Consider the following 13,468-nt stretch of genomic DNA (forward strand, 5'->3'; position numbering starts at 1 on the left):
ACTAAGTAAAAAGCCAAACCGTATCACTTTCATACGGAACGAGAGTTGGACCTTTTTTTACCTCATTGACTGGGTTGACATTCCCTTTAGCACAGCTCCATCAAGTGGATGCATACCGCAAACCTAGTCAACCCCAGTTTGATGCAGTAGCTTCTACTCTATATGCCTTTTAATCCGCCCTATATATGAAAAAAATTCTAAAATAAAAAATTCAAAGAAGGTGCGCCTTGTAATGCAGAAAGTACTCGGTCGGTCGGTCGGTCAGTCAGTCAATTATATTATACTGTTTACCAACTCTAAAGACTTGAAAAAATTCTCACTTGAAAAACTCTATGAAATGTTCGCAATGTGTTGTGGGTGCTGCATAATCTCATTTTTCTTCCTTTTTTTTTTTATAGGTATGGCGACTAATAACAAACTTTCTATTTTTTGGTCCGGTTGGCTTCAATTTTCTGTTCAATATGATATTTTTGTATCCTTCTCAATTTTCAGTCCAACTCCATTCAGATGCATAATATCCATTTTCTGAATCATCTTTGCTAGGGTTGCGGGCATAATGGAGGCTATCCCAGCAAGTGGTAGATACACCCTGAACTGGTCATGAGCCAATCACACTTAGGGTTGGGCATCAATTAGAAGTGAAACCACAGGCAAAAAGATTAAGTAATAATAATAATAAGAATAGGCTTATTTTACATTTTTCAATTTACAATTTTTAAATGAGAAACAGGAGATGGCCCGTTCCTGTTCAATGGAGACTGCAACACTGCCTACTTGTAAACAGAAGAAGCATAGCTTATTACACATAAATGTCTGAGGCGTGTGTGTGTCTTGAAATGGCATGATGTTTGTGTCAAAAAGAAATGCACGTGACCCATTAACACACATTCCACACTGCACACAGAATTGAATATTTACAAATGATAAGTCATGATAAATGCACACAACAATAAAATACACATGAAAGTTGCGTACTATATACAGTATTTGTGGATTTGAAAAACGTGGAAATCACAAATATGTGTGCATCTGAAAAATGTGAAACCACAGACTGACGAAAAATGAGAAAAGTATAATATGTGCGCTCGATGCGCAATACACACGTCTTTTAACTAAGTAGGAAATTTGTGCAATCATCAAGCTCGTGGTCAATTGGCTTACTATGCGTGTCTTAGGAAACAGGAGTACACAGAGGAAACTCAGGAAAGCACGGAGAAACTTAAAACACATGCAGGAATGCGACCCTTGAGGACTAGAGTTTGACACCTGTGGTACACTGTTTAAAGCACTGTGAAGCTGCGGGAATGAGTGAGAGGAAAACAAAGGTCGACCGCGTTGTAGCGCATATTTAGTCAATGACATGTACACATAACAGTATATATTTGATCATTTATTGTTTGACATTTTAGGGGAAGTTGAGCTTCCCTTGCAATCTTAGAGCAATCGCCTCGGTCTTCCACTAATATTGCTCACTTGAAAATTCGGTGGGTTCAAATGAGGAGGCGCTCTGTCTGAGTTCTTTAACACATCTAAAAGTAAAAAAACATCCCTGAAATAAAAGATGCAGGGCGGCTCGGTGGCACACTGGTTAGCATGTCCGCCTCACATTCAGAGGTTGCGCTTCCTGTGTGGAGTTTGCATGTTCTCCCCGTGCCTGCGAGGGTGTTCTCCGGGTACTCCAGTTTCCTCCCACGTCCCAAAAACATGCTTGGTAGTCCGATTGAGCACTTCAAATTGTAGATTGATAGTTGTTTGTCTCTGTGTGCCCTGGGATTGGCTGGCAACCAGTTCAGGGTGTCCACCGCCTGCTGCCCAATGACTTCTGGGATAGGCTCCAGCACGCCCGTGACATCCGTGGGGATAAGCGGTACTGATGGATGGATGGATGGATGGATGGATGGATGGATGGATGGATGGATGGATAAAAGATGAAATTCTGAATTTTTTTTCTGAAACCCAAATAGTTACAACAAAAAACTCAGAAATTTACCTTACAGTTTACTGTAGAGGACTGTTTAATTTGTATTTGGTGCCAGACTTCAAATTTGAATGTAAACAAAGAATTTTTCTATCACCGGCATTTGGTGTTTTCGATCTGTGCTGTTGTAAATAGTGACAGTTGCACACAAAAAGTGACAATATTCTCTGACAAGTGTCACGGCCAAAACGCTGAAAACAGTCCAAAATATGTTAACTTGATACAAAACCAACACAAAATAATTACTACAATTAACGGAAGGGAGTAAGCCATCACCAACCTTACAATTTTTTTCTGCATCATTTGAGATTGTTAAGAAACGTCATCCACTTCCTTAACAATGTGTTTTTAGATACAGATACTGTCGTATGCTGGAGGAGGGTTCTTTCAGGGGGCGAACAGGTGACTTTGTTTTCATGTTCCTCTTTGGTGGATTTCTGATGACTGTATCCTTTTCATTGAAGTTTGGACGGGCAACCTTTTTCTACAGGTCAATTCAGTTTATTTTACAAATGTAAATGTGCTTATATTTATTTGGAGCTTTTTTATCTTTGTTAACCATTAATGACTTTCAAAACGTAATCACCAAGTGGTACTGTATTTCTAAAATGAAGCTCTTATTACCGTATTTTCACGTTCAAAAGGCGCATTGTAATAAAAGGCGCAGTCTCAGTTGTGTGCCATGACTGTGTTTAACACACATAGGGCCCAACGGCTCATAGGGCGCGAGTTTTACATATACAATCTACGCCCACACTTAGCCATTTAACGTTCTCATGGCGCTCTCAACCACCAACCCCCCCCATCCCGAACTGGTCCCCGAGAATCCAGCCAGCCGCTATCAGCTTTTGAGCCACCTAACCCCCTCCCCAGCCGGGGAGGAGGTGGGCAGAGAGAACAGAACAAACTCCGGCCAAATCGGCCATCACTAGTTAGTTAAAGGCCATCTCATAGAAATGTGTCTTTAAACGTGTCTTAAATGTTTCTACTGAGGTAGTAGTTCTAATATCCATTGGTAGGGCATTCCAAAGCTCTGGAGCCCGAATAGAGAATGCTCTAGACCCTGCAGACATTTTCTTGGCCCTCGGTATAACTAAAAGACTAGCGTTTTGCGAACGAAGGTTACGAGACGGAACATAAGGAACGACTAGGTCGACGAGATATGAAGGCGCTAAGCCATGCAGTGCTTTATAGGTTAGTAGAAGAACCTTGAAGTCACATCTTAAATGGACCGGGAGCCAATGTAATTCGGCTAATATTGGGGTAATGTGATCAAATTTTCTTGACCGTGAGAGCAGCCTCGCAGCGGCATTTTGCACTAACTGTAGACTTTTAATACTGGATTTAGGAAAACCAGAGAATAATACATTACAGTAGTCCAGGCGCGACGTGACGAACGCATGTATAATAGTTTCCGCATCCCCGGTCGAGAGGATAGGACGAATCTTAGCAATATTACGAAGGTGAAAAAACGCAATCCTGGTTATATTCTTAATGTGTTTTTGAAAGGAGAGCGTTTGGTCAAATATTACCCCGAGATTAGTTACCGTATCACTCTGAGTGTTAGTACGGTTATCTATAGTTATAGTGGTTTCCTTAAATAAATGTTGATAACGAGTAGGACCAATTATCAACATCTCAGTTTTATCCGGGTTAAGACGAAGGAAGTTGAGAGACATCCATTGCTTAATCTCCGCAAGGCACGCCTCGAGATTACAGCAGTCCTGTGGATCTGTCATCGATAACGGCATATATAATTGGGTGTCATCCGCGTAGCATTGAAAACTAATATTATATTTACGTATTATGTCCCCAAGCGGAATCATATAAATATTAAATAAAATCGGTCCGAGTACCGATCCCTGTGGGACACCACACGTAACATTATAAAGCTCAGAGGACGTATTACCATGGAACACTCGGTGCGTCCTGCCTGATAGATAGGAATTGAACCAGCTTAGTGCTGACCCTGAGATACCAACACAACTTTTAAGACGCCCTAATAAAATATCGAAGTCTACAGTGTCAAAGGCAGCACTAAGATCAAGTAGTAACAATACAGACGACGTATTTGAATCCATAGCTATAAGGAGATCATTAGTCACTTTAGCAAGTGCTGTCTCTGTAGAATGATTAGCTCTAAAACCAGACTGAAAAGAGTCATATCGATTATTAGCGACCATGTAATCAATAAGCTGCTGTGCTACTACTTTTTCAAGAAGTTTTGCTATGAATTGGAGGTTTGAAACTGGCCTATAATTACTGAGACAGTCCGGGTCAAGATTTGCTCGCTTAAGTAGTGGTTTAATAATAGCGGTTTTAAAGGCTATTGGCACTATCCCAGAGGAAACAGACAGATTGATTATATTTAAGACGGACGGTCCTAAAATTGGAAATAATTCTTTAAGTAGTTTGGCTGGAAGCGGGTCGAGTAAACATGTTGTTTGTTTAGCCGTACTAACCAATTTTGTAAGCATTTCAAGGGACACGCTTTTAAAATTTGAGAGGGTTATTGCATGATCCCCAGCGCTAGTAACCGGCGGAGCGATTGGCATGGTATTCTTGATCTCGTCCCTAATGGACTCAATCTTTTGAGCAAAAAATTTCATAAACTCATCAGCTGAGTGGAAGGAGCTATCGGGGGTCAGCTGGCGCAGAGTTAGCTTTGCCACTGTATCAAATAAGTATTTAGGATTGTTTTTATTAAGATTAATGACTTGCGAAAAATAACGAGTTTTTGCTAAAATAAGCACATCTTTATATTTCAGGAGGCTGTCCTTCCATGCCTGATGGAAAACCTCAAGTTTGGTTAAACGCCATCTGCGCTCATGCTTTCTACATAATTGTTTAAACGTACGTGTTTCATCTGTGAACCACGGAGTTGGTCATCTACGGCGAGTTTTCAGACGTAGCGGTGCCACAGAGTCGATGGCTTTTAATAATGTCGCATTGAATTCATTTGTAAGATTATCGATAGAGCCACTGTACGCGGGAAACATGGCGGTTGCCGGCGACAGTAACTCAGATAGCGCAGTTGCAGTCATGGAGTTAAAATTACGGCTGCTATAATTCTGATTGCTCTCTTGTCTTTGACAAGGAACTAAAATTTCAAATTTTATTAAAAAATGATCAGACAGAACAGTAGTGTATGGCAGTACTGTTATATTTGAGGTTGCTAGTCCCCGGGATAATACCAGATCTAAGGTATTTCCATTCTTATGCGTTGCTGCCTGTACAGCTTGCGTAAAACCAAACGTATCGATTAAAGTTTGAAATGCCGAAGTCAGTGGTTCTGACGGTGAATTCATGTGGATGTTGAAATCACCCATAACTATATTATCTGCATTTGTCACTAGATCAGCCACAACTTCTGAAAATTCATCCAGGAAGCCAGAGTAAGCCCCGGGTGGGCGGTAAATAACAAGATAGAATGACGGTAACGCAGTGGATCGCACAATGAGAACTTCAAATGTTTTAAATACGTGAATTGAGCGAGGCCTAAATCTAAGCTCAGAATTTGAGATGAGGGCGACACCCCCACCCTTTTTTCTAGGACGAGCCACATGCGAGCTCACAAAATTTGGAGGCGAGGCCTCGTTAAGTGGCAGCAGTTCATTAGGTTTTAACCAGGTCTCGCAAAGACCAAAAACGTTTAGATTATGTTCCGTGATTAACGAGAACTGCTTTCGTATGAAGTGATCTAATACCGTATTTGCCGGTGTACAGGTCGACTCGGTGTATAAGTCGACCCCCTAAAATTCGACGGAAATTTACGATTTTATGATATATCCTTTGTATAAGTCGAGCTCAATTGTTGCATTATATTAAACTTCAAAATTCAATATGCGAAATTTATTGACGAAATGTGTTCAAATTCCGGGAGGCCGTGCGCATGCGGCTGTTTATAAGCACCGCGGAGGAGATCGCGGCCGGCGATCTCGCGCACGCCGCCCGGCACCAACGGGAGGTCGGAAATAGCTCCAAGCCGAGCGGATCGGCACTTTCTAAGCACCGCGGAGGAGATCGCGGCGCCTCATTCGACTTCCAGCGGCCGGCGAGCTCGCGCACCCGCCCGGCACATCCGGGAGGCCGTGCGCACGCGCCAAGTGGCCGAAAATAGCCCCCGCCGAGCGGATCGGCTGTTTATAAGCACCGCGGAGGAGATCGCGGCGCCTCATTCGACTTCCAGCGGCCGGCGAGCTCGCGCACCCGCCCGGCACATCCGGGAGGCCGTGCGCACGCGCCAAGTGGTCGAAAATAGCCCCCGCCGAGCGGATCGGCTGTTTATAAGCACCGCGGAGGAGATCGCGGCGCCTCATTCGACTTCCAGCGGCCGGCGAGCTCGCGCACGCCGCCCGGCACCAACGGGAGGCCGGAAATAGCTCCAAGCCGAGCGGATCGGCACTTTATAAGCACCGCGGAGGAGATCGCGGCGCCTCATTCGACTTCCAGCGGGCCGCGCACTCGCGCACGCCGCCCGGTTCAAATTTTCTAAGTGCAACGCACAATGAGATGCATGAGAAACGGCCTTGGTTACCATCACATTTGAAGCGATGAATACGAAGTTAAATTTTATGACTCGGTGTATAAGTCGAGGTCGATTTTTTTCGGTCGATTTTGGATCGAAAAAGGTCGACCAATACACCGGCAAATACGGTATTCATAAAACCGAATTTAAGTGTAATTGGTTGATCAGGGTGCGTATCTATCGAAGGATTTTTAAACGGGATGCGAGTAAAATTGTGTTCTCTAGGCCTAATATCACCTCTCAAAAGTTTATTAGGGCGGTGGGATGAAACGACCGTGGGAATTTGATGATGAGTATCTGTTACACATGTGAAGTTATCTAAAACAGGCACCGTTTCATCAGCAAGACCGGTCGGGACGGAGTGATTGGATTTGTCTACTACCCCAGTAGAAAGTGTGTTTATGTGTACTGCAGCACTATTTAAACTGTCGCGCTCTAGTCTACACGAGGAGCTATGTGTATGCTGAAAGTCTAGCCTAGCGCTAGTTAACTTTAACTTAACAGACTCCAAACCCATCCTCACAGGTGGTCTAATCACCTGTGCCCTGGCCTGCTCTAAAGTGACCTGTCATGAGTGGCTCAAACAGTAATCTATATTCCTAGAAAGAGTGAAGGCGCCTTCACGGTTAGGGTGAAGGCCGTCCTTCCTCAGCAGGTCGGGGCGGCCCCAGAAGAAGGACCAGTTATCTATAAAATACAGTCCCTGCTTTTTACAGAACCCAGCCATCCATCGATTAAGGGAGACTAATCTACTAAACCTCTCATCAGTGCCTCTCCCAGGCAGGGGGCCAGAGACAAATACTCGATGCCGACTCATCTTTCTGGCAAGATCACAAGTCCTCGCTATGTTTTTCTTTGTGATCTCTGATTGTCTCACATCATTGGAGCCGACGTGTATCACTATGTCCGAGTAGCTAGTGTTGTTGGAACTACGCTGTTGACTAGGCCTATTGCGAGTCAGCTCCCTAAGATTAGCTTCTATGTCGGGTGCTCTGCCCCCAGGAATACACATTACCGTGGCTGGATTTTTAACCGTAATGTTGCGGGTAATGGAGTCGCCTATGACCAAAGTGCGAGGGCCAGTAGACCGAGATGACTTTGGACGGCTATGCGTCTTACCTGGCTCATCGCGATTAGCAAGCCGCTTGGGGCTAATGCTAACCGGGCTAGCGGGCTGACTACAGCCCGCGTCTGTGTCCGCCGCAACTACTGTTATCGCACTATTCTGCTCTAACTGGCGGACACGTCCCTCTAGCAGAGACAACCTCTCTAAGAGAAGGGTGCAGTTGGTGCACGAAGCCGTACATACCTCTTGGTCCGCTGCCATACTTTGTGTCCGAAGTATAGTTGATCACTTCACAGTTGATCAAAGAGCGATCCAGGGCGCTTGTGTGTGTTGGCTCACATGTTGAGCTCTTAATTTGTGAAATAAAGAGCCGGTTATCAAACCCATGTCTTGCCTGGTACTCTGGTAACGCTACAATATAGTTATATACGTAGATCTGTGGAATAATTGGAGCTGCCAACTGACAACGAGGCTGACGTCAGCGCGCACGTAGGTCCAGAATCGATAGCTGTTTTTTGTTTTTGTTTTGGTTTTTTTTTTGTCACAGAGGATGAATATTCCGGAGACTTTAATGATTTGGAGTGACACGGATGGTTCGTTAAAATTGTTGTTTCTATTACATTTATTTGATGTATCTAGTCTGATGTCAGCGGCTCACGTAGTTCCGGTGTCAACAGCTGTGTTTTTTTTGTTTTTTTTAAGTGACACGGAAGACAAAGATTCTGATGAATTTATTGATTTGGAGTGACACGGATGGTTCAATAAAATTGTTGTTCATATTATTGTTATTTCATACATGGTTTATATATTGTTATATGGGCCTCTCGGTGCGATACCAAGGGGGGCGCGTGTGACACCAGGGAACATGCTTTTCTTATGGCTGTACTAGATTAAAGGGTAATTAGACATCAACTGCAGTAGGTGGGAGTGTGTGCAAGGAGTAGTCGCTCTACAGTGTAGAGCGCACGGAACATACACACATGCAGCACAGAGCAGGCGATAAAAAGTGCAGTGGGACACCATGGAAAAATATTGAACAGGGTTGAAAAGAACGGCGGAGAGATAAGAGAATTAAGAGTCACACAAAAGCTAAGACAAGGAAATATGACGAAGCGTACGTAGCGCTCGGCTTCAGTGCGACTACGATGGGAGAGAAGGAAAGACCGATGTGTTTACTGTGCCTTACAATGTTGGCAGCGGACAGTATGAAGCCAAATAAATTAAGGCGGCACTTATAAAGTCATTGCACCCCAATCATGCTGATAAGATGCTTGAGGTTTTTCAGCGAAAACGGGCTGAATATTGCCAACAATCATCCCACTTTGTGAATGCTACTTCAGTCAATCAGCAAGCACTGTAAGTATCATACAAAGCAGCGTACTATATTGCTTAGTGCAAGAAAAAAAAACACCATTGCAGAAGAGCTGATACAACCTGCAGCCGTGGATATGGTCTCCGTCATGCTGCATCCTTTTGAGCACAAATTGTTTTGAATAAATCACGGTACTTGAATACATTACAAAGACAAGATATTTTATCTTCAAACTAATAAACTTTTGTTATTTGCGAATAATCATCAACTTGGAATTTTATGACTTTACAATGACTAAATGACAATGGTTTCATGTCATTGTATATAAACACAATGTGAGTATGATCTCCCATACCAATATTAGTTATGAAATAGTTTGTTTTGGCACATGCTAATTGCAGTCTTCACACATGGTTAAAAAAACAATATATTTTTTCAGCTTCCTGAATATTATTTCAGATATTTGGAACTTTTGTGAGTTTGGTGTTCCTGGGCCAAGCTTTCACAATAATGTTGGTGTACATATGGAGTCGACGAAATCCAAATGTTCGAATGAATTTCTTTGGCCTTTTGAATTTCCAGGCACCCTTCCTGCCTTGGGTGCTGATGGGATTTTCACTTCTGCTGGGCAATTCCATCATTATAGATCTTTTAGGTACAATATTTATAACAATCATCTGCAATACACTGTGTGGTGAATGATGTCTCTTAATAATTGTCTTTCAATGTATTTTGCCTTTCTCAGGTATCGCAGTTGGTCATGTATACTTCTTCTTGGAAGACGTCTTCCCTAACCAGCCTGGAGGTGGAAGATGGCTGAAGACTCCATCGATCATGTGAGCTGCTAAAACCTTTAAACCATTTAAGCATCAGAAATTGTTCTATTTTGTGGGCACTGACTGCTTCACACATTGGGCTTATATCCAAACCAACAACACACAACCAACGTTGAGTGACTTACCTTTTTTTAAATTAGACTTTTGGTGTTTACTGGCGGTTTGCAATTTACAACTCCAGCAACTCGAAACAGGAGCAAATAAGTAAATAGCTCTGATTGGCTATTGTCACAAATGAGACCACCTCCTTCTGCTTTGAGTATAATGGCGGTTTGCAGCTGTAGCCTTGCATTAGCGCCATTGTAAAATGAGTGTTCTCAATTGGCTTACCTGGTAGAACATTGAATAATAAAAAAATAAATAAAATAAAAATACTGTATGCTTATTGCAACCAGGCACATGCTTGATTGAGAAATATGCACACACTGACCACTGCAATCAACTGAAATGTATCAGTAATCACGATCACGATCAGGCCTAGTAGATTCAAGTAAATTTGACAGTGAAGTGGCAAAACAAAACTCTACAGAACACTCTGAAAAACTTTGCACTTTGATGTGATTGATAACTTCCCATGGGCTCACCACCTGTGGGAGGGGCCAAAGAGGTCGGGTGCAAAGTGAGCTGAGCGGCGGCTAAATGCGGGGACATGGAATGTCACCTCTTTGGCAGGAAAGGAGCCCGAGCTGGTGTGCGAGGCAAAAAAGTTCCGATTAGACATAGACGCACTTGCCTCCACACAGTTTGGCTTCTGGTATAAATCCTCTTGGGAGGGGCAGGACTCTTTTCCACTCTGGTCTTGCCCACGGTGAGAGGTATCGAGCAGGTGTGGGCATACTCATTGCCCCCCGGCTGGTGTGTGGGCATTGAGTCTGAGTGGACCATGTTCCGTGCCGCCATCGTTGAGGCAGCCAACCGTAGCTGTAGCCGTAAGGTGGTCGGTGCCTGTCGTGGCGGCAACCCCCGAACCCACTGGTGGACTGGTGGTAAGGGATGCCGTCATGCTGAAGGATTCCTATCAGGCCGTTTTGGCCTATTGGACTCCGAAGGCAGCCAAACGAAACGCGGCCTCAGCGGTTGCTGACGCAAAAACCCGGGCGTGGGAGTTGGGCGAGGCCATGGAGAATGACTTCCGGATGGCTTCAAGGAAATTCTGGTCTACCTTCCGGCATCTTAGGAGCGGGAAGCAGTGCACCGTTAACACTGTTTACAGTCGAGACGGTGTGCTGCTGACCTCAACTCGGAACGTCGTGAGTTGGTGGGGAGAATACTTCAGACCTCAATTTCACCCACACGCCTTCCGTTGCGGAAGCAGTGCCTGGAGAATCTGTGGTGGACTCTCCAATTTCTGGTGTTGCAGTCGCAGAGGTAGTTAAAAAGCTCCTCTGAGGCAAGGCCCCGGGGGCGGATGAGATCCGCCCGAGTTCTGAAAGGCTCTGGATGTTGTGGGGTTGTCTTGGCTGACACACCTCTACAACATTGCGTGGACATCAGGGACAGTGCCTCTGGATCGGCAGACTGGGGTGGTCGTCCCCCTTTTTAAGAAGAGGGACTGGAGGGTGTGTTCCAACTACAGAGGAATCACACTCCTCAGCCTCCCTAGTAAGGTCTATTCAGGGGTGCTGGAGAGGATGGTTCGTCGGGAGGTCAAATCTCGCATTCAGGAGGAGCAGTGTGGTTTTCGTCCTGGCCGTGGACCAGCTCTACACCCTCGGCAGGGTCCTCGGGGGTGCATGGGAGTTCGCTCAATCAGTCCACATGTGTTTTGTGGACCTGGAGAAGGCGTTCGACCGTGTCCCTCGGGGAGTTCTGTGGGGGGTGCTTCGGGAGTAAAGGGTGCCGCACCAACTGATAAGGGCGGTACGGTCCTTGTACCATTGATGCCAGAGTTTGGTCCGCATTTCCGGCAGTGTGTTGGATATGTTCCCAGTGAGAGTTGGACTCCGCCAAGGCTGCCCTTTTTCACCGATTCTGTTCATAACTTTTACGGACGGAATTTCTAGGTGCAGCCGATGCATTGAAGATGTCCGGTTTGGTGACCTCGGTATTGCATCTCTGCTTTTTGCAGACAATGTGGTGCTGTTGGCTTCTTCAGGCCGTGATCTCCAGCTCTCACTGGAACGGTTTGCAGCCGAGTGTGAAGCGGTCGGGCTGAAAGATAACACCTCCAAATCTGAGACCTTGGTCGTCAGTCGGAAAAGGGTGGAATGCCCTCTGCGGATCGGGGATGAGATCCTGCCCCAAGTGGAGGAGTTCAAGTATCTTGGAGTCTTGTCCACGAGCAAGGGCAGGATGGAGCATGAGATCGACAAGTGGATCGGTACAGCGTCTGCTGTGATGCAGACTCTGTACTGGTCCATCGTGGTTAATTTAAATCAATTTTAATTTTAATCAAATTTAAATGGTCGATCTACGCTTCTACCCTCAGCTATGGTCACGAACTATGGGTCGTGACCGAAAGGGTAAGATCCTGGATACAAGGGGCTGAAATGAGTTTCCTCCGCAGGGTGTCCGGGCTCTCCTTTAGAGATAGGGTGAGAAGCTCGGTCATCCGGGAGGGACTCGGAGTCAAGCCGCTGCTCCTCCACGGTGAGAGGAGCCAGATGAGGTGGCTCAGGCATCTCATCAGGATGCTTCCTGAATGCCTCCCCGGGGAGGTGTTCCAGTCATGTCCCACTGGCAGGAGACCCAGGGGACGACCCAGGACGCACTGGAGAGACTATGTCTCTTGGCTGGCCTGGGAACGCCTTTAGATCCCCGGGGTGAGCTGGACGAAGTGGCTGGGCAGAGGGAAGTCAGGGCATCCCACCTAAAGCTGCTGCCCCTGCGACCCGACCCCGGATAAGCGGCAGATGGATGTGATTAATAAAACAAACTTTGAGTCCATAATAATGCTTTATATGTATATCTTTATCTCCTAACCTAACCCCACACTACTAGAAAGATGCTGTTTGACACACCTGACGATGATGCCAATTACAATCCATTGCCTGAGGATCGCCCAGGAGGGTTTGCTTGGGGAGAGGGACCACCACATTTTGGAGGTTAACGATAATTCGGTTTTGTTCTTTCAGTATCTTTCAAAAATGTCCCACCAGAGTGATGACGTTGTACTGATAAGATTGTTTTGATTCATGGGCGGATAATGCAACAACAAAAAGAGAGAAATCCAATGATTATTTTTGTTTAGTTTTTCACTGTCAATTTAAATTATCCTAACAATTTCCAATGCCAGTCTCTCTCGGGAAAGTCATGTTTTCTTTTTCTTCTCTGTTAGCAGTGGACAAATGAGGTCATGGTTGCAATTATTTTTACAATAAGGGTTAAGTCAAAAAGCTGAACTGTTTACTAATCTGTTCAACACAGTAAATTTCAAACTTAGGGTTGACTGTCTTTGATGCTATCATTTTATTATTTGGTTTTCATTCGCACAGTACTGTGCAAGTTGTACAGTCATGTCTGTAGTTGTTTTTCTTTTTTAAATTAAATATTACTTGTTGGTTGAACAATGCAAAATCTGGTCATCATCTTCACTCTTCATCTATCATATACATTGAAATATGATAGACAAGTGCATTAACAAAATATCTGATTAAAAAATAATTCAGACTATTGCTCAACCAATGAACACAGAAATAATCACAGGCAAAGATCGATTAGCATGCAGCTGCAGTGGGGTGAGGGGTTTAATATCGCATTCCCTTCATGAACACTGGAGCTTTAATTGATATTTATATTTATATGTTAA

The 13,468-nt window shown here is 44.6% G+C and overlaps 1 protein-coding gene across 3 annotated transcripts in view; it reads left to right on the plus strand.

The window, feature by feature from the left end:
- derl2 (derlin 2) overlaps positions 1–13,236 on the plus strand; it is a 32,234-nt gene extending 18,998 nt beyond the window's left edge. The window contains exons 3-7 of one of the 3 annotated variants that reach the window (XM_049738744.2): positions 399–472; positions 2,331–2,424; positions 9,344–9,539; positions 9,630–9,720; positions 12,661–13,236. In XM_049738744.2, the coding sequence (XP_049594701.1) occupies positions 399–472; positions 2,331–2,424; positions 9,344–9,539; positions 9,630–9,720; positions 12,661–12,769 (564 nt within the window). In that variant the 3' untranslated portion in view covers positions 12,770–13,236. The other 2 variants (XM_049738745.2, XM_049738746.2) reach the window with 2 other exon arrangements.
- The last annotated feature ends 232 nt before the right edge of the window (positions 13,237–13,468 follow it).

This window comes from Syngnathus scovelli, chromosome 13 (assembly GCF_024217435.2).
Source record: "Syngnathus scovelli strain Florida chromosome 13, RoL_Ssco_1.2, whole genome shotgun sequence".
Classification (NCBI taxonomy): Eukaryota; Metazoa; Chordata; class Actinopteri; order Syngnathiformes; family Syngnathidae; genus Syngnathus; species Syngnathus scovelli.